The sequence below is a fragment of the Thunnus albacares genome, chromosome 22 (genome assembly GCF_914725855.1).
Source record: "Thunnus albacares chromosome 22, fThuAlb1.1, whole genome shotgun sequence".
NCBI classification, from domain to species: domain Eukaryota; kingdom Metazoa; phylum Chordata; class Actinopteri; order Scombriformes; family Scombridae; genus Thunnus; species Thunnus albacares.
The window spans coordinates 1,548,602-1,568,024 of NC_058127.1; the positions used below are offsets into that span (position 1 = coordinate 1,548,602).

A 19,423-nucleotide genomic window follows, 5' to 3' on the forward strand; every position below is an offset into this window, starting at 1 on the left:
CAGACAAAAAAGAAAGTCAGGTTGACAAATCTTTCAAAAATAAAAGGATTTAAAGGGGCACCCCGACAACTTGGATGAAAACAGTTATCTAATGTCTGTGGCTCTGCAGAAAGCCTTGATGACGTTACTATAATATCATTCGCATATTCTCAGCTCGATGTCCAGACTACAGGCCAACCCCCCAGGAACAGCACCCGGCTGTGAAGCCAATTTGACGTAGTGGCCGAACTATGTAATTACAAATTCCATTTTCGACACCTGATGCACAGAAAGCATTTTCCCCCCACACACAATCACTGGAAAAGGAGCAGCTGTAAAACAGTGATTAAATGTTGTTTCACTCTTTTCACTCTCAGAATTGAAGAATCGGTCTGATAACATTTTGAAAGTATAGAGGAGCCACACAATTAAATTATTTTCAATTATTCATTATTATTATTTATTTATTATTATTATTCAAGTGAGCGGAGAGCTAACAGGAAGTCAGCCAGCTTGGACAGTGGAAGTCTCGGACGAGCTGGAGAACCACAGAAACATGAAGAAGCCCACAGAAACATGGCAGACTGTTTTTGGCTTCATGCACTACTGAGCAACTTTCATAGGAATGAATGGACGCCACCTTTGGACGCAGAATGTGAAGCGAATATTTGCCTTGCGTTTCTCATGCAAGTTTGACTGCTGGATCATTTGTGTTTATTCGCTCCAAACAGTCAAAATATATTACTATACGTTAGCGGTAAGCTAGCTAGCAACGGACACACCGACCGTGTCTGAGGGCGAGTGTTCTGTGTTTCTGTGTGTTTGTATTCGGTTCAGCTTCTGACTGAACTCATCAGAAACTCAAATTCTCTCTATTATTTCCCTCCATTCTCTCTCCTTTTCACCTCTCTCTGTATGTTTATGAAGCACATGATTTTTGAGGCTTAAATAAAGTTTTGAATGAATGAATGAATTAAATAATAAAGCTCTGTGATATGCTCCAATTTTCTTATCTTTGCATTGACTTTGTATGTAATCGTGAAAAATTCACTTTGCGTTGTGTCTGAACTCACCATATTACATCCATGAGACAAACTATATAAACTCTGTGTTACAAACATGAGGTATGGTGTTGAAAGACATGATCCAGCTGCATTATGGGAAATGTAGGATGCCGTGTTTTGGGGGATTTGGCCCATTCTAGAGACTGAAAGCCAGATTTTGATTGACTGAATAAGTACAATACCAAACTGCCGGACTCATCTTTTCACAACACCAAGGAGCTGCAATGAATAGTCGATTCATCAATTGGCAGAAAATTAATTGGCAATTGTGATAATAAAGTAATTGCTTCAGTAGTGTTTAAGGAAAAATGCCAAATGTTGTGATTTGAAGCTTTTCTGTGTAATATATGTCAGTAAACTGAATATCTTTGATCAGACAAAACAACGTCACCAGAGGTTTTAAGAAATCACAACAGCCATTTTTCACAATTTTATAGACTTTTATAATCTTAAGTTTGCATCTTGCTGAAGTTGCATCATGTTGCTGTTCTTTTCAGACAAGGTGCTGCAGTGTAAGACCACTTTCTCGTTACAAAACAGGATATGAGGTCTGTCTCAGTTTCTCTTTGTTTCCTCTCTCCACTTTCCGATATGTATGAAAAGTTGCGAGCGAATAACATACCTCTCCGCCCCCTAGCCTTTGTGGTCTTGTTAACAGGATGCAGTTTGGCCACAATGTTTACTGGCAGACGGTCAACATGAATGCAGCTCTGCTCCTCTTTTGTAAGTAGAGAGAACACTCACTACACACTTTAATGTTTAACCAACAGTTCTAGTTCAACTTTATTTATAAATGAGAACATACTGAATTATTTAATTGTGGTGATTCTTAAATTTATTTTATAAAATGAATCCAGGAGTCCAAGGTGACGTCTTGTGATATTCATTTAATGATGATATAAAAGCACATCCTAACATCTGTGAAGCTGCAACCAGACAGCAGTCAGAATTTTGTTTGATAAATGACCAAAACAATTAAGTATATGATTAATTTCCTGTTATAAATACTGGAGTGTGTACGTATCTACACACACACACACACGCACACACACGCTGTGGTCTGACTGTAACTTGTCCTTTCAGTGTTGCTGGGTATCTACATCGTATCTGTCCGCAGTCGTGGTGAGTTTTATGAGTCCATTTTCAGAAGCCTGGTTGTGTTTAGTAATCAGATGTGTTTAAGTATCAATCTAGCAGTCAAATCTGAAATCTCTGAAGAGCTGCTGCGTGTGCTTGATGCTCTCTGCTTACTGCGTGTTTCTGCTAACAAGCAGCCTGACAGATTATGTGTTGCTATGTAGTTATTTAGACGTCGCTGGGTCGTCGCTCAGGAGTACAGGTTGTTGATAGAAGATAACAGGTCCTCAAAATTAAACGTTGTTGGTCCATGCACTCCAGAACGACATTGTGCACCCTCAAGTCTGTAGGTTTAGTTCAAGAAGTGGATTTAAAGTATATGAATGCTGTTTCATCAGTGTGTTTTAAATATTCAATCAATCTAGAGAACAACATATTATTATGAAATTTGACATCATGCTTTCTAAACGAATGGTAGTCGTAGAAAGGAAGGTAGTACACATGCTGTGTAAACTGTATTTTTATATTTAAGACCTATATAAACAAGAGTAGATCAAAACCTTGTATGTGTCTGGAGCGTGACAGTGATAGTCTGTAGTCGTGTCTATAATGTGAATTCCTGGATATTAAATGTTTATCTGCCATTTTCTGTAGAAGTCCCAGTGATATTTGTTGTTAAAATGTACTGAAGTAGCATCACATGACATGGTTAAACTACGTTACGAGTAAAAAAAAGATTATAAATGCAGTTGCAAGAACGATACACTCATATCTTGGGATGTTTGATTTGAGAGAGAATTCTAATTATTATTAACTCCTCCTGCTCTTTCATCTGTTTCACTCTGTGGATGTCTCTGGTTTTTCACTCTGCATTGAGTGTTTTGTCAGAGCGATGCTTATTTGGGGTGTTTTAACTGTGCGCTCTCCTTCCTGCCTCTACACGCCTTTTTCTGCCTCTTTCCGGGTCGATGATCATGGAGGCTGCGGTGGTAATTTACCAGCAAGACTCATAATTTAATGCTGCAAGTTCATCATTTGTGATGTGAACACATCAGAGAAATAAAAAGCTTGCTTCCTGATGTTGGTTCAGTTGTAAAATCCAAACTCAATCACACTAATGGTAGAGGAGGAGACGCAGAGACGCTGCTACACGTCTGTTTAAACAGGAGTTTAACTGAATTCACTGCATTTAACATCAGAGCTGAGAGTCAGAGCTCGAAGCAGAAACACAGTCACTCTGCATTGCTGCTGTCCTCTGCTCACATCATCTAGCGCCAATTCATTTTGAAAGAGGAACGACCAATGAGGAAAGTCCAACACTCACTCACTCACTCACTCACAGATAACTGTGGTTATAGGGCTGATCCGTGGCCAGTGCAGCCAAAAACTCAATAAAATAACTTCTTAATCTGTTTTTTCCTCAAAGAAAGGATCAGTTATCTCACAGATAAAATCCAAAAATGACACCTCCTCCCTCATTCAAAAAATTCCAGAATCTATAAATACACAAATATTTTTCATTTCTAAAGTTTCCTCTTGGACACAAGACGTCTCGTCCTTCACCGTAAAGGTTTCAAATTTCCAAACTGCTCTTGTGTAAGTTGAATATTGAATTACGATTGGCTTCCAGGCTAGTTGTGATGTCATAAATCCTGCTCGTAGGTGCCGATGTTAAAATCTGTTAAAATCAGTGAGCTCAGAGAAACTTTCCGCCTTCGGTAGATGAATTTGAAAACAAACTCTGCACATGCATCATTCTGCACAGAGAACAGAACAACATCCAACTTCAGGCTGCAGGTAAAACGACGGCCTGATGTATGTAGCCTGACAGACAAAACCCAGGGCAGGAAACTCTTTAATCACTTCCTCAAGCTTCCTGCTTCTGCCTTCACACCTGCTTTCCATCAACCAAACCGCCTCCGGTACACTGTTTAAAATCTAAACCTCTTGCTAACGTGTCTATGTTGATTTGTTTCTTTACATCTTGTCTATTCTGCCTGTTTCTGAATGCTGTATTTGTTTGCTGAATCTCAACAAATTAGGCTGTTGTTGTAGGCTGTCTAACCACTTGTGAGCTTTATACATTTTAAAAAAACAGGTGAGGGTGAACATGTTGACTTATAAATATGAGTATGAAGGTTGAAAATTGATTAAAGCTGGAGTTTCCCACTGCACTTGAACGCTCCTGGGTCATACAGCAGAGCAGAAATGTTAGAGGCATCTCACAAACACACTGATAACTCCACAAGTATAACTGATATCAGCTAGATATGTACACTGTGAGTGACAGCAGTGTATGCTGAACACACTGATGTATAATATGTGAACATGGTGTGAAATATGAATCAGCTGGAGCGATTGGGAAATGGCTTTTTCAGGATTTCATGGAAGATTTAGAGTCAGTCAAACTATGAAAATGCAGGCAGGCTGTTCAAGAGTGAAAATATGGACAAAAGTATCACATTTATCCAGCGTTTTGTCAAAAACTTCATGTTTTTGACAAAACTTGTTTTACGTAAATATGGTTTATGTGACTGTTTGAAGTTTGAATGACTGAGTAATATTTTGGAGGAAAGCTGAAGGTTGAAGTTATGAGTCTAAAGTTATATCAGCATGATGAGGACGGATAATGTTTAGAACAAAAACAAACAGAAAAGTCTCTCTGTCTTTCTTTATCTCTCTTCCAGCCTCTGTGACCGTTGCTCCCAACAAGTCTCAGTACTTCGAGTATGAAAAGATGTCTGTGAGCTGTGAGCAGTTCGGATCTGGTGAATGGAGGGTGTGGAGATATGCTACAAAGGGGTCAGTTTTCCACCAGAATCGCAAACATCACAGGGCAGAACACTATTCGTAAAAAGAAAGTACTAATTTGTTTTACCACATCAGTGCAAAAAATCCTGCAAACATTCAGTTTCTGCTGATCATTTCTCAACTCATCCATCAGATTTTGGATTGATTTCCGTCAAACTTTCTGTAGAGAGAGATGGTCAAATCTGCTGTTGGTGGATTCAAAGACTCTTTGACGCCAACATCTGTGAGTTGAGACTTTAATGCACCAGAAGCAACTGATGGATTTGACCCTAAAATCTTGGATGTCAGAGCATTTTGACAAAATTGGGGGCTGAAGATTTTGAAAAATTACAACAATAGCCCCTCTTTTGATTTCCAAAATGTGACAAGGGGGTGATGATATGCCTCTTTCAACAAAATCCACTGAATGAAGAAAAAGCGCCAAAATTCAGCATTGAGATTTATTTTATGTTAGAAGTATCATACTGACTCTCTTTGGATTTAATCATGTGTGAATGGCTGATAAACTGAGGTCATGTGTTCCCAGTTTGCTGTCCCGGTGTGGGGTGGACTGGGGCAGCGAGACGTCCTCCACCTGCGTCATAAACACAGTCAAACAGTCTGACAGCGGAGTGTACTGGTGTGAATCGAAACACAGAGAAAGCAGCAACGCCGTCAGTATCACTGTCAAGACGGGTAAGAATCCTAAAAACGACCTTGCAGTGTGCCGCTAGATGAGTCTCATCAATAGTTCTTTCTGTTTCAGGACTCTTTTTCATGCAGGTGCTCTGACCACAGATTTGATGTCACATTTCAGCAGGATACACATGTGGCTCAGATCTCTCTCTCCTCCTTTTGTCACAAATAAAATAAACAGTTACAACTTCTGGAGTCATGATCTTGAGGAAAGTACAAGTCACAGTGGGATCTTTCTCTACAGCAGCTAATTATCACAACACTTTTATGATACATCTCGGTTGTTTTATAGGGAAGTAGTTATAATAAAAGGAAGTGAAATACAGGATGTATAATGATCCAGCTAAGCATAGGCCCAGGCCACAGATAGTTCTGTGATGTGAATGCGGCCATTAAAGGAAACAAAAACTGCAAACACAATGTCTTTGTTGATAGAATCAGATTAAATGAGGACACATGGTAACATTGTTTTAATCACACTGCCATTAAAGTGCTGCCTGCGTGACTGCTGCAAATACACACAACACCCAAAAACCAAACACCTGGCAGCACAAAAGCAATCACACTGGATATCTTAGCAACCAATTAGCAACGCCATAGCAACCATCTCAAACACCATAGCAACCACTTCAGACAGACAACCATCATAATGTCTTAGCAACCACCTATTCTAGCAGCCTCCCTGAACACCCTAGCAACCATCTCAAACACCCTAGCAACCACCCAGAATACAATCATAATCTCTTAGCAACCACCTATTCTACCAGCCTCCTCCAACACCTTAGCAACCATCTCAAACACCCTAGCAATTACCCAGAATACAATTGTAAGTTCTTAGCAACCACCTAGATATATACTGGCAGCCTCCTCCAACACCCTTGCAACAATCTCAAACACCCTAGCAACCACTTCAGAGAGACCACCATCATAACGTCTTAGCAACCACCCACTAACATTCTAGCAGCCTCCCCTAACACTGTAGCAACCATCTCAAACATCATCATAGTCTCTTAGAAACCACCTGGTTATATTCTAGCCACTTCCTCCAACACTCCAACCTTCTCAAACACCATAGCAACCACCTAGAACACAATCATAATGTCTTAGCAACCACCTAGTAATATTTTAGCAAATTCCTCCAACGCTTTATCAACCATGTCAGACACTATAGCAACCACAGAGAACACCATCATAAGGTTTTAGTGACCACCTAGTATATTCTGGCAGCCTCTGCACCTATAACCCAGCAACTATCTCAAACACCCTAACAACCACCCAGAACACATTGTATTAGGGAATGCAGCCCTTGAAATTCCAACATCGAACAGGTGTTAACAGAGGAGGTTTCAGATGCCTTAACAGCCCAGCAACACCCTAGAAATAATCTTAGAAATAACCACCTCTACCCTTTTCCTGATATCTATCCTGACACATTCAGCAACCATCATACTCACTAGTTTCCATCTGTCTCTGTGTTGAGGTGGATCACTGATCCTGCAGAGTCCTGCCCTCCCTGTGACGGAGGGAGATGATGTCACTCTGTACTGTAAAACAAAGACCTCCAACCCTTCAGCTGATTTCTATAAAAATGGCTCCCACATCAGGACTGAGCCTACAGGTCAAATGACCATCCACCATGTTTCCAAGTCTGATGAAGGCCTCTACAAGTGTAACATCAGCAGTCATGGAGAGTCTTCACCCAGCTGGCTACGGATGAAAGGTAAAGATTAAGAACATATCAGAGCATGTTTGCACTTACATCTTCTAATGGTCAGTATGAACAGGAGGAATGATTACAGCAAGAAAACATGTTTCACTGTTCATTTGGGCTCCTGACTATTTTTTTAAGACACACTTGAAAAGTCGTGAATCACTTCTTTAACAGTTTTTTGATGTCTGTCTCTAGAGGATTCAGTCCTGGCCACTCTCACAGTGACTCCTGACTCGTCTCAGCTCTTCGAATATGAGAGTCTGTCTCTGAGTTGTGGAGAGAACAGCAGCTCCACTGGATGGGGGGTCAGAAGGGCCGTGGTAACCTCTGACAACAACACTTACGAGATTTCCAGCTGTGGAGATAAATGGGGGACTGTCACCGTCTTTGGCTGCACAATCCAGACCGCCAAGCAGCCTGACAGCGCCATCTACTGGTGCGAGTCTGCTGCGAGGCAGCGCAGCAACTCTGCCAGCATCACTGTTCACGGTAGGAGCAGTAAGAAGAGGTTAAGAATCATTCTCTGCTTTGTGTTCCCACTAATCAATTCCTGACAACTTTGTTACCTTAAATGTGCTTAAAAATGTGGCCACAATGTCCCAGAAGCCCACAGTGCGAATGGGTTTCATGTCACAGCAACAGAAGAAGATGTTTCCTATTTTCTGCAACATTTTAAACTGATGTGGTGACAATAAGACACCACAAATCTCCATAATTCTATGTAGAACTATTTTTATGCACCAAGTAGTTCACAATTGCTTTTGTCAATGATGGACTCATTTCAACAGTGCTCTCAGCCCCAAAACGCAATAAATATAGTTACATATGTTATGTGGGAGAAAAGAGACATGAAGGTATAAAGGTTGCAGTTGTGAGGATGAAGGGAAAGTCATACAAGTCTTCATGTGGTCGGTGTAAACAGCTGTATTGTATGGAGCCTCTGAAGTCCTGAAAGATGCTATTTTTTCCTCACCAGACCAGACCACGTTTAGCCACTGGAAAGCTTTAATTGTCCGTCTTCCACCACTTACCTGTGGTGTGTGTGACCTTACCAGGTCAAGGTGACAGCAGGCTCAGTAAGGTAGACCAGACATCTTTCTCCACAGCCAGGTCTTCTTGCTCCTCCTTAGGAGGTGTTAACAGGCCTGATGGGATTTGTAGTCCCTCCAGTGTGCTCTCAGGGAGGTTCTGTTTTTTTCAAGTCTGTCTTAATACATTACTAACACACCATTATGTACATGGAAATGGGTTTTGGTTGCTATAACAATTTCTTCTCTCCATACTGACCCTGAATGTGACTAGACTGTAGGAAATGCAGGACAAAATCCAAAGCCCTCATTTCAAATTCAGCTGAAGCTAAAACGATGCGTCAGCAGTCTCAGTTAGATAAATCAAGTTTGTTTCTTCCAAAGTTGCAGATTTGATAAAAAATGTCGACTGTTTGTCTATGTGTTGAGGTGGACCAGTGATCCTGCAGAATCCTGTCCTCCCTGTGATGGAGGGAGATAATGTCACTCTACACTGTAAAACAAAGACCTCCAACCTCCCAGCTGATTTCTATAAAGATGGCTCCCTCATCAGGACTGAGCCTGCAGGTCACATGACCATCCACTATGTTTCCAAGTCTGATGAAGGCCTCTACAAGTGTCACAACAGCAGTCATGGAGAGTCTCCACCCAGCTGGCTGTTTGTCAGAGGTGAGGAAGTTACGGTGCTGTCCCTGTCTTCTTTCTTCATTTCATAATTTGGTTGAATATGACCTGAATCTGGAGGACAGTCAGCAGGTGTTGTGTCAGTACTGTAACGCTTTATTTGCCATAATTTCCTAATAATTTCCTAGGAACGTTCCTGGAAAGAAATGTGTAATTTGGTACTAATTGTGAAAGAAAACCTCCATTTAAACTCAAGATAATGATCATTCATTATAAAATTATTACTGGAAACTTTATTCTCCTTATGTGTTAAACTTGTTTACTTTTACTTTTTACTGTAGACAAATTTCATATTTGCATGTTGAGCTGTCCTACTGTGTTCTGACTATAAGACTCCGGGTTACACTACTGGAGTAATTTTGAGGACACTTCTTGGAAATAATTCAAAAATTACAGACCTGTTATAATAAAGTGTTAATGTTATTACATTTCCATTTAAATTTTGTGCAATTCCACAAAGCCACCAAAAGAAAATGTGAAAAAGTGTGTTTCCATTGACTTGAGTTGTGTGATTCTCCAAAGGGGGCAATAGGGACAATATTACATCATTTAAAAAGCACAGGTGACTCTTCGTGTCTGTGTATTAGTGATGACATTGCTTTAATAAGGCATTGATGCATATAAAACAGAGAGCACAGTGACATCTGGTGGCTTACAGAAGTTATAGCAGCTCAGTTCTGAGGATCACACTCTGATATTACTGTTGAGTTCATATTTTTAAATCACAAATGGACTGTGCGTGTTTATTTTTTACCAATAAATGTAAACATATTTAGACTATGTAGACTATGTAGACTATCATTTTCTACCTCAGCTAAGAGGAAAAATAGAGATATTTAAGTGCCTTTCCAAACCTGACGTTTCCATATTTTAACGCACAAAATCAGAATTTTAAAAACAGATCAATTGAAATGTAACATATATGGAAACAATCAGTTTTACATTTCAAATTCCTACATAGTAGCTTAGTTTTTGGACGTAAAGGATAAGTCTGTAACGCTTTACTTTAAGTCCCCATATTTACCATTAATGATAACATATTGTAATGTAGTAGTGTCTCAATACTTTCCTTTTACTTTAAATAGTTACTATGTATAAGGTTTAGGTGTGTTTTTAAAGATTGAATATGTAAATTCTGGGGACTATTTTCAGCAGTGGATGAATGACATTTGGTGCTCTAGTGAGTATTTCTGGCAGCAGGACGGTGTGTGTGGGATTGAATCAATATAAACTACAAGTCTGTATGTTCATGGTGATGAAGGAACAACAGAGGAAGAAGATACATCAAAATACTTGTTAGCATATCAATTCCTTGTTGGTTTGAGTCTAAATATGAAGAAAAATATAAAATAACACGCGACAGATACTTTCTGAAGTGAGTACATATTGATTTCAGAAGTTCATCTGATCAGGTGTGTTTGTCTTCAAAGGTTTGTCTACAGCTGAAGCTTCTCATCACTCTCTGCTGAGAATCATCAGCTTCGTAGTGGCGTGCTGCCCGTATTGCATCTCCACCGTCCTCATGGTGTCTTCATATCGACACAAACCCACAGGTAACACTCAATGACACCACTACCTTCATCAGTCAATCAGTCAATGTTCCTGTCACAATATGCTTCAAACAACTGTGCTCCAATAATTCATCAGATGATAATAAATGCATCACTGAACTCATCTCCAACTGCAGGAAGACGACCAGCTGTGTCCATGACAACATCCGCACCTCTCGAGGATGATGAGGCAGTGGCCTCACAGTATGATGATGTCACCACTGAGCATCATTTCTAAGCTAATGACTGAGTCAAACGAGTCAGTCATTGTCATGGTGACCTGTTTTTAAATTTTGTTTTGCTTGTGTTGTCTTTGTTTTTGTTTGGTTTGTTTTAACGTTTGATTAGATTTAAATTTAGATTTAGATCATATTAAATCACATTATTCCACCTCTTTGTTCATCCATTCTATATCTGTTCAATATGTTATTTTTAAAGATTTATTTAAACTTACTTAATGTTCTACATGTTTTCATTACTTCGCTACAGTTGTTCCATAGATTAACTCCCTTTATTGTGATACAATTAAGTTTTGCATTTATCCTAACTAGTTGTTTTTTGAACATATATATTCCTCTGAAATCATATTTACTTTCCTTCATTTGAAACTGTCAACTGCTTTCATTTTATAAAGGACATCTACATCGCTCAAATGTTACTGTTGTATTTTCACAGATGATAAAAACAGGTAGTCACAAAGTCAATCTCCCGAACCAGTATTAAAATACCAAAGGCTTTCTCAGAGGCAAGACTTGAGGCCCAAAGCTGAATCTGTGATGGTGAGTCAGTGCTGACATTTGTCTAGTCAAAAGATCTGTGAGTAAGATATACACCTGTCTTCTCATTCTGTCAGCACAGATGATTGGCCGTAGTCTGAGAAATTTTTTTTTATCCTCTTCTTTCCTCTTGTCTGTTCGACTTCTCTCCTCTTCCATCCTGTTTCTCTCAAGACGAGAAAGCTTGTCGAGAGATACGGCTGAATGAAAGCTTCTAAACAGCTAACAGTAACCTTTGGATACTGCAGATCTTTTACTCTATGATTTGAATAGTTTTGAAGTCAATCAGGTCCTTAAATTTTAGTGCATTTGATGAAGAGTGGGTTTGTTGGTTCTCTGTAAGTGGTTTTATTAATGAGTTTTATGGCTCTTTTTTGAAGGATGAAGATTGGATCTGTGCTTGTTTTGTATGTGTTCCCCGACACTTCCACACAGTAGGTAATGTATGGGAGTATGAAGGAACAGTACAAGGTGTAAAGTGATGATTGATTTAGGAAATCTTTGACTTTATATAATATTGCAGTTGACTTTGATAGTTTTGCTTCAATATAATTTATGTGGCTTCCAACATAATCTATTGTCTATTCGATTTCAGACCTTTCGAATTGCACATCATTTATCATGAGTTTCTTGCTTGAGTTAGTTGAACGGGTCCCAAATAATATACATTTTGTTTTGCTTAAATTTAGTGTCACTTTATTTGAATCAAACCAAGTCTTCAGTTTTTTCAGTTAATTTCCTACAGTATCCAAAAGTTGTTCCAAGTTAACCCCACAGCAGAGTAAATTTCTGGAAACCTCACATATATTATTAATGTACAAAATAACCAACAATGGTCAACACTGAGCCTTGGGGAACCCCACAATTAACCTTCAGTAGCTGTGATTTAACATGATTAATATGCACATATTGAGCAAGAGAGTGCTACTCCTTTGATTCCATATTTTTGAAGTTTTATTAATAATAAGTTGTGGTCAACCGTATCAAATGCTTTTCTCAGATCTAGGAATACTCCTACAGCATATTCTTCATTTTCTATAGCAGTTGTTATCTCCTATTTCAGAGATTGATTGTATACATATGTAATGGGTTTCACCACATAGTCAATAACACTTTTAACCAACACATCTATGTCATTCCAGTCTGTAGACTCTGAAATCCTTTAACAATCATCTGTTCCCTTTAAAAACAATGATTCTTTTACATGTACATTTTTACTTTCCACTTCATTTCTACTGCTAGTGTTTGCAATCTCTCCTGCCAAACCAGGGCCAACACCAACAAAAAATTCATTAAATTCATTTGAAACTATGGTCATATCATTAATAGTTTTATTTGTCTTGGTTAGGAAGTGGTTTGGATGTCCTGTTTTCCCAGTTCTATTTTTAATAATGTCATTCAGTACTTTCCATGTATTGTTGTTGTCAGTAAATTACTGTAGTAATCCCTTTTAGTGCTTCTCATAATTCTTGTCAGTTTGTTTTTATATGTCTTATATTTGTGTTCCACCTGTTTTGTTCTTTTCTTTAAAAAGTCTTTATATAATAGATTTTTCTTCTTAAATGCGTTTAATATCCCTTTAGTTAGCCATGGCTTTTCAGCAGCTTTCTGTTTTACTACTTTCTTTGCAAGAGGACAGCTTTTTTCATAAAGAGCAGTTGTTATGGACAAAAATGTGTCATATGCTTCATCTACATCTTCCAGATAGACTTTGTTCCAGTCTTGCATCATCAGATCTTTTTTTCCCCATCTTGTTTGCCTGGTGTTATACATGCGTGGAAGAAAGTTTCAACTGTTGTTAGGTTACCAGCAGCAACATGGTCGAGCTAGTATATGGCCGGGCTACGCTAACTAGTCCAGGCTGACTATAAGGACTGAGTTCAAGGTATAACTATCAATCCAGCCGAGAGGAAGGAATATATCCCAATGCAGACAGTCAGAGGTCCTGCTACACACAGGCAAAGTTTGATGAAGTGTGTTTGTCCGGTCATTTTGGTCTGGTCTGCAGCTCTAAGCTAGCTAGGCTAAGCTAACTTGCTGGCTTACCGTCCTTGGGCTTTCAAGTCTGTAGTCTTAAATCATTGTCTCAGTCCAGGTGCTGGTCAAATCCAAGATATATGAATCAGGTAATCCAAGATCCAAAATCCAAAAGCAGTTGTTTTATGCAAAACAGTCAAAAGCCAGGAGACACAAAGTACATACAGTAACATGAACTGTAAAATGAACTGTGAAACTGTACAGAATAAAAACTGCATTTTTACAAAAGTGACTCTTTGTGAACATTTCTGACTCAGGTGACTCCTGGTGGTGGAACTGAAAAAAGACACTTAAGATGTAAAAACCAGCTGTGTTTGTATTCAAATATCATGAGGACATATTTAATATCTTGGTAGAATATGTCTTCTAAGCAAGTGAGCAGACAGTTAATTCTTGGTCACATCATGTACAGCACAAAAACGTGATTTTTGGTTGAAGACTTGGAAGTCCACAACAAAATTGGAGTCAGGAGGAAATGTTACTCAGGTATCCCAGCATGCTTCATAACATGTGACAACCGAGCACATTTTCAGAGAGTCTCCTCTGGAGGATCAGTGGTGGAAAATAACTCATTTACTTAAGTACAGTTTGAGGTACTTGTACTTTACTTGAGTATTTCCATTTGTTGCTACTTTATACTTCCATTCTGCAGCATTTCAAAAGGAAATATTGTACTTTATACTCCACTACATTTATTTGACAGCTTTAGTTACTTTTCAGATGAAGATTTGACACAATGGATAATATAACAAGCTTTTAAAATACAGCACAAAGATGAAACCAGTGGTTTCTACCCTTTTTGGCGTTTGACGCCTCACAAAAAGCAGTGTGTAGTCGGGGTCACATTTCAGATGTCTATGAGTTGTTAACAGCTCCACCAAATAGTGATTTTTCCCTCTAAACCTCTCACATGCTTTCATTTCAATAAATGTTCAAATGATCCAATATTTCAGCAAAAATTAAAGATTAGAATGGTTGGTAAAAGCAGTATAAAAAGTATTAAACTATATGAAAAGTCATTTTACTGTTAGCAGAAAAAGTAAAAAGTGTCTCTGTCCCAAATATCAGAAGTGATGCTCTGTAGTGACAGAGACGATGACATCATCACAGTCATCATCCAATCCCTGCTCAGCCTGGAACAGCGGGGTCATCACCATGGAGACGGGCGGGTCATTTCCTTCAGTCAGAACAGGTCAGAAAGAAAATGTAGATAATTTATCACCTGTTAGAGACAACTGTCAATCATCCACACCAGAATGAACCTGATTGATTGATTGATTGATTGATTGATAGTTGCTGAGTGTCTGTAAGGTGAATGAATGATTCAGAGTGTTACCTGTGGACCTGTGTCGATATAAAGACACCATGAGGAGAGTGGAGATGAAGTACGGACAGAACACCACTAGGTAGCAGACCAGTCTGAACACAAACTGGAGGGGTGATGAGACAGGGGGCGGGGCTGCTGAGACAGGGGGCGGGGCTGTGATTGTAGGTTTACATGCAGAGAGAATCACACCTGGTCAGATGGACATGTGGATGAAATAAGTGGTGAAATCAAAGGTAAGTTCCTCACCTGTGACAGTGATCCAGCTGGGTGGAGACTCTCCATGACTGCTGCTGTGACACTTGTAGAGGCCTTCATCAGACATGGAAACATGGTGGATGGTCATGTGACCTGCAGGCTCAGTCCTGATGAGGGAGCCATCTTTATAGAAATCAGCTGGGAGGTTGGAGGTCTTTGTTTTACAGTGCAGAGTGACATCATCTCCCTCCATCACAGGGAGGACAGGACTCTGCAGGATCACTGATCCACCTCAACACAGAGACAAACTACAGCATTTCATCATTTACACTCAGCTTCATCAATACTAACTCCACAGTCTGATCTTACCAGTGACAGTGATGTTGATGCTGTTACTGGTTGCTCCTTCTCTGGACTGACACCAGTAAACTCCACTGTCCATTGGGACGATATGGCTGAGGTTACACATAGAACCAGTTGATTTTCCCCATTTACCTCCACACTCAGTCCTGGTTTCTCTGGTTGTGTTCCTCCTCAGCGTCCTTCCAGCAGAGCTGTCATCCTCCTCACAGCTCAGAGAGACAAACTGTCCTTCAAACAGCTGAGAGCTGCTGGGACTGACACTCAGTGAGGCTGTGTGGGGATTTATTGTATTTTAAGGCCACAACAGAGAGGGAGATACAACATTTTCAAAGTTACACAAAGTGAGTATATCAGTGGTGTCTCTGTAATGTTTTAGATCTGGATATTTTGGTCTATAATTGACCAAAGCTCAATTCAGACTGTAATAATGCCAAGCAACAACCACTGGAGCTGAAAAATGAAGCCAACATAAAAGTGCCACAAACTGCAGTTCCTCGAATGGCCACTTGAGGCTGGCTCCAAAAATGAGTCAATCCCCATAGACCCCCATGTTAAAATGTCCAACTTTACAGCAGAAATAAACATGTTTACAGCCTGGTACAAAAAACAATTTTGATCTCTATAGGTAAATTCCCTGTTCAAAACAACTATATAAGGGTGAATTTTGATATAACTCACCCATTTAAATTTTATTTTAAAGTTATGCATAACTTTTTTATAGCTTTTGAGTGACACGTTGGTGCCATCACAGGCAAGTTGCTACCATGGTAACAGTGTTGGTTAGGTAACATAATCATGATGTAACCCAAGATTCACAGAGTTTAGGCGTAGCTGTAGCCTTCGCTATTTTAGTGTGTCTGTGTGCTAGCGTTAGGGTCAGCTCCACCCTCTCATCCAAATATCACTTCTGGCTCCAAAAATCCAAGATGGCAATGGTCAAAATACAAACTCAAGACTTCAAAATGGACGTCCACAAAACAATGGGTGACGTCATGGTGGCTACGTCCATTATTTTTTTTCTCTCCAAACTGAAAAATGTAAATGTAAAGCAAATCTGACTGTTGTGTTTGTTGGTGTGAGTGAACATTTGTTGAGTCAACTTAAAATATGTTAGTGAATTAATTTGAATTAGTTAGTTTTACATTTTCACAGCTAATGAGATGGTTGAATAAATTTTTCAACTCAAAGTTCAGTTAATTTTATTTTTAAGGCAGCAGGAGAACTTTTGTAAGTTGTACCAACTCATAACGTATTATAGTACACAGTTTCAGTTTTTCATTTAAATGCTGTTTCTAAGTTCATTTGTATCTGTTATTTTTGTAAAAGAATATAAGTTGGCATTGCACAGTGGTGGCAGATGATTTCAAGTTAAGTCATGAATCTTTACTTTCGCAAGTTGAGTTTCAGAACCTTGTCTGGTTTCATCATCCCACTCCAGTGTTTTTTCACTTCACTCTGTCTAATGTGTGGTAGCATCATGATGAAAAACCACTTAGTGTGTGTTTTATGTGGGGAAGTTATATTAGTAATATTTAACACATCAGTTACAATCAGTTTTAGATTGTCAGAGAAGTTTACTAACCTTGATTTGTTGTGCAGCACAGCAGTGAGGTCAGAGCTACAGAGAAATGACACCCAGGTTGGTTTGACATTGAAACTGCAACCAGACAAGAAAACTATTCTCCAGAGAAGTGAGAACCCCCACGGTGATGTACAGACAAAATACTGTCAGAACATTCAAAAACTTTACACATCATTAATATCTAAAGACGACCTGTGAGTCATATATGAGGATGTACATCAGACTACATTATTTAACTGTATGCTGATGATGTCACTGGGTATCCTAAGAACGTATTAGTGAGCACAACAATCAAGTCGATGTATAATTTATAACTGATATTAAGATTGTGTGTAAGGTCAGAGGATCAAATATTTAAAAAAGAAAATCTTTAACATACAACAACGCTGAAAAAACTAAAAAGTTGAAAAAACTGAAAAATGCTCCTCCTTAAAAAAAACTTTTTATTTTTTTTCAAATAAAATTCTGAGCAAAAAAGTTGAATTCTAAAACTGAGAAATTCTAAGACGGCTTGACGAGAAATTCAAAAATATGTGTATTTATATTAAATTAGTGAGTTTCCTGGTGTAGTTCAGACTGCAAATATGAGAATGTGTCTGTTCTAAAAATAAATCTACTGTCTGATCTACTGTCTGATCCTCTGTGCAGGGAGGCGACGACACATAGACCAAATCTCTGACTGATCATCAATGTGCAGCAAACTACAATAAAAGCTCTGAGTTGTGTTTACAGAAGGTAGCGATGTAATTAAACAACTCGTCATGTGTAGTAAAAGTTTTGTGCAAGGTAAATTTAAGAAAATTTGTCTCCGCTTTCTCCTGTTGTGATTTTTCTTTGCTCTTGTTTTAAGCTTGTCAACACCAACTGCATCACTTACAAATGCAACAAGTCCCTCAAATTAAATAAAGTCTATAGTATAATACGTGGTTTGACCATGTGACTCCAGAACGACACATAAGAGCATTTTCTAATCTGGCGCCTCTTTCAGCAGGGATCAGCAGGACAACATCATCTGTCTGTGTTTTCCAAAAGTGTTACACATCACTGTTAAACAATAATGATGTTTTATGATGTGACAACATTGTGGTTAAGGTCTGATTAGGTTTAGCGAAAGATCCTGGTTTGGGTTAAAATGATCACTTTGTTAAAGTTAGAGAAACATATGGTGTGGGTTAAAGTTACTAGGTGACCTTCGTCGACATGGCTACAATAATAACCACGGGGTTAAGATAAGGGGACGATCGTAGTTACACTTTTTAAAACACTGTCCCGACTAGCAGTTGGAAACAGTAAATGAACAGTGGTCTCCTGTGGCAATGTGCGGTGCATTTCTTGTTTCTTTAGTCCTCTATGACAGTAAACTAAATGTCTTTGAGTTGTGGGCAAAACAACATTTGAAATTGTTACCTTGGGCTTTGGGAAACAGTGATCCGCATGTTTCACCATTTTCTGACATTTATAGATCAAGCAATTAATCAATTAATCAACATATTAATCAATAATCAATAATCATTAATTGCAGCCCTAATATATATATATACATACATACATACATACATAAATCCATAGGATTATAAAACTGACTTTTTTTTAAACATGCTGTGAACTATAAGGATTTTGACTCCCTTGTGCTTCGTCTTCTCCTCATGCTGATCAGTAAAATCTTCATTGTAAGATGTTTTTCTAACATTAATATTTCACCCTGTATTTACCTCAGCAGACATGTGAATGATATATTTAAACAGAGCAGATTTTACTCACAGAGCAGCCACTGAAGAGATGCTCGCTCCATCCTGTCATTTACTGATATGAGTCCACTTCCTCTCTGTGGGTCAGTGAAGCCACGTTGTGTTTTCTGTCCACAGCTGTTGACTGGAAATAGTTAAAAAGTTTAAATTAAGTATTAATTAACAGAGGACGATCCCTCTGCTGGACGGACGGACGGAAGAGAGATGTGTGAATAGAACAGGAAAGACAAATTACAGAAATACAGCATTGACAGGATGACAGAGTTATAATTGATTCGCCAAAAACCGACAGCGTGACCTCCATCACCATGGAGACGTGGCAGGACGACGGACTAAACATGCACACAGGAGATCACTTTGTAAATTAATTACGAGATAAGGCCTCCATTTTTTTCTTTTCTTAATGAGATGTGCACCCACTTAATACATTTTAAGATGTAGGCTATAAAAATATTTGCACGATGTCAGTCAGTGTATGTGCACTGGAGGCTTCAAGTTTCCACATCACGCATGTGTAAGGTTCGCACCTTACACATGCGTGATGTGGTTGTGATGTCATAAATCCTGCAGGCACGTTGAAGGTGTTAAACTGAGATCTGAGGTGGGGGCACACTCTACAGATTCCTGGAAGTCAGGTAACCGAAAGTGAAAGTGTGTTGCGCATCTGATCATAAAAAATAGAAAGACGACGTGTGAAACCGGACATAAGGAAATTCGTATAAAAACGTTAATGAACCTTTCAAGTGGATTGAGCAATAGACTTTCCTGTGAGTCTATCAGACAGACAGGATTAATGGGTAGGATTTAATCTCTGGT

At 38.9% G+C, this 19,423-nt stretch overlaps 2 protein-coding genes across 5 annotated transcripts; one reads left to right on the forward strand and one right to left on the reverse strand.

The window, feature by feature from the left end:
- The first annotated feature begins 1,673 nt into the window (after positions 1-1,673).
- LOC122974142 (CD166 antigen homolog A-like) lies at positions 1,674-14,002 on the forward strand. Of its 4 annotated transcripts, XM_044342067.1 has the most exons (9): positions 1,674-1,766; positions 2,127-2,165; positions 4,808-4,922; positions 5,458-5,606; positions 7,087-7,326; positions 7,513-7,806; positions 8,775-9,014; positions 10,460-10,582; positions 10,717-14,002. In XM_044342067.1, exons 1-9 carry the CDS (start codon positions 1,703-1,705, stop codon positions 10,815-10,817), a joined length of 1,365 nt encoding a protein of 454 aa, XP_044198002.1. In that variant the 5' UTR covers positions 1,674-1,702; the 3' UTR covers positions 10,818-14,002. The 4 variants fall into 4 exon arrangements, with proteins under 4 accessions (XP_044198002.1, XP_044198003.1, XP_044198004.1 ...); XM_044342068.1 differs by lacking the exons at positions 1,674-1,766; positions 2,127-2,165 and adding an exon at positions 3,946-4,042; XM_044342069.1 differs by lacking the exons at positions 1,674-1,766; positions 2,127-2,165 and adding an exon at positions 4,052-4,218.
- A 910-nt stretch (positions 14,003-14,912) lies between these two features.
- LOC122974423 (Fc receptor-like protein 5) lies at positions 14,913-18,996 on the reverse strand. Its single transcript, XM_044342446.1, has 4 exons — positions 18,621-18,996; positions 16,860-16,895; positions 15,284-15,547; positions 14,913-15,205 (listed from the first exon to the last, which is right to left on the reverse strand). The coding sequence occupies exons 1-4, from the start codon at positions 18,649-18,651 to the stop codon at positions 14,913-14,915; spliced, it is 624 nt and encodes a 207-aa protein (XP_044198381.1). The 5' UTR covers positions 18,652-18,996.
- Positions 18,997-19,423: the final 427 nt, after the last annotated feature.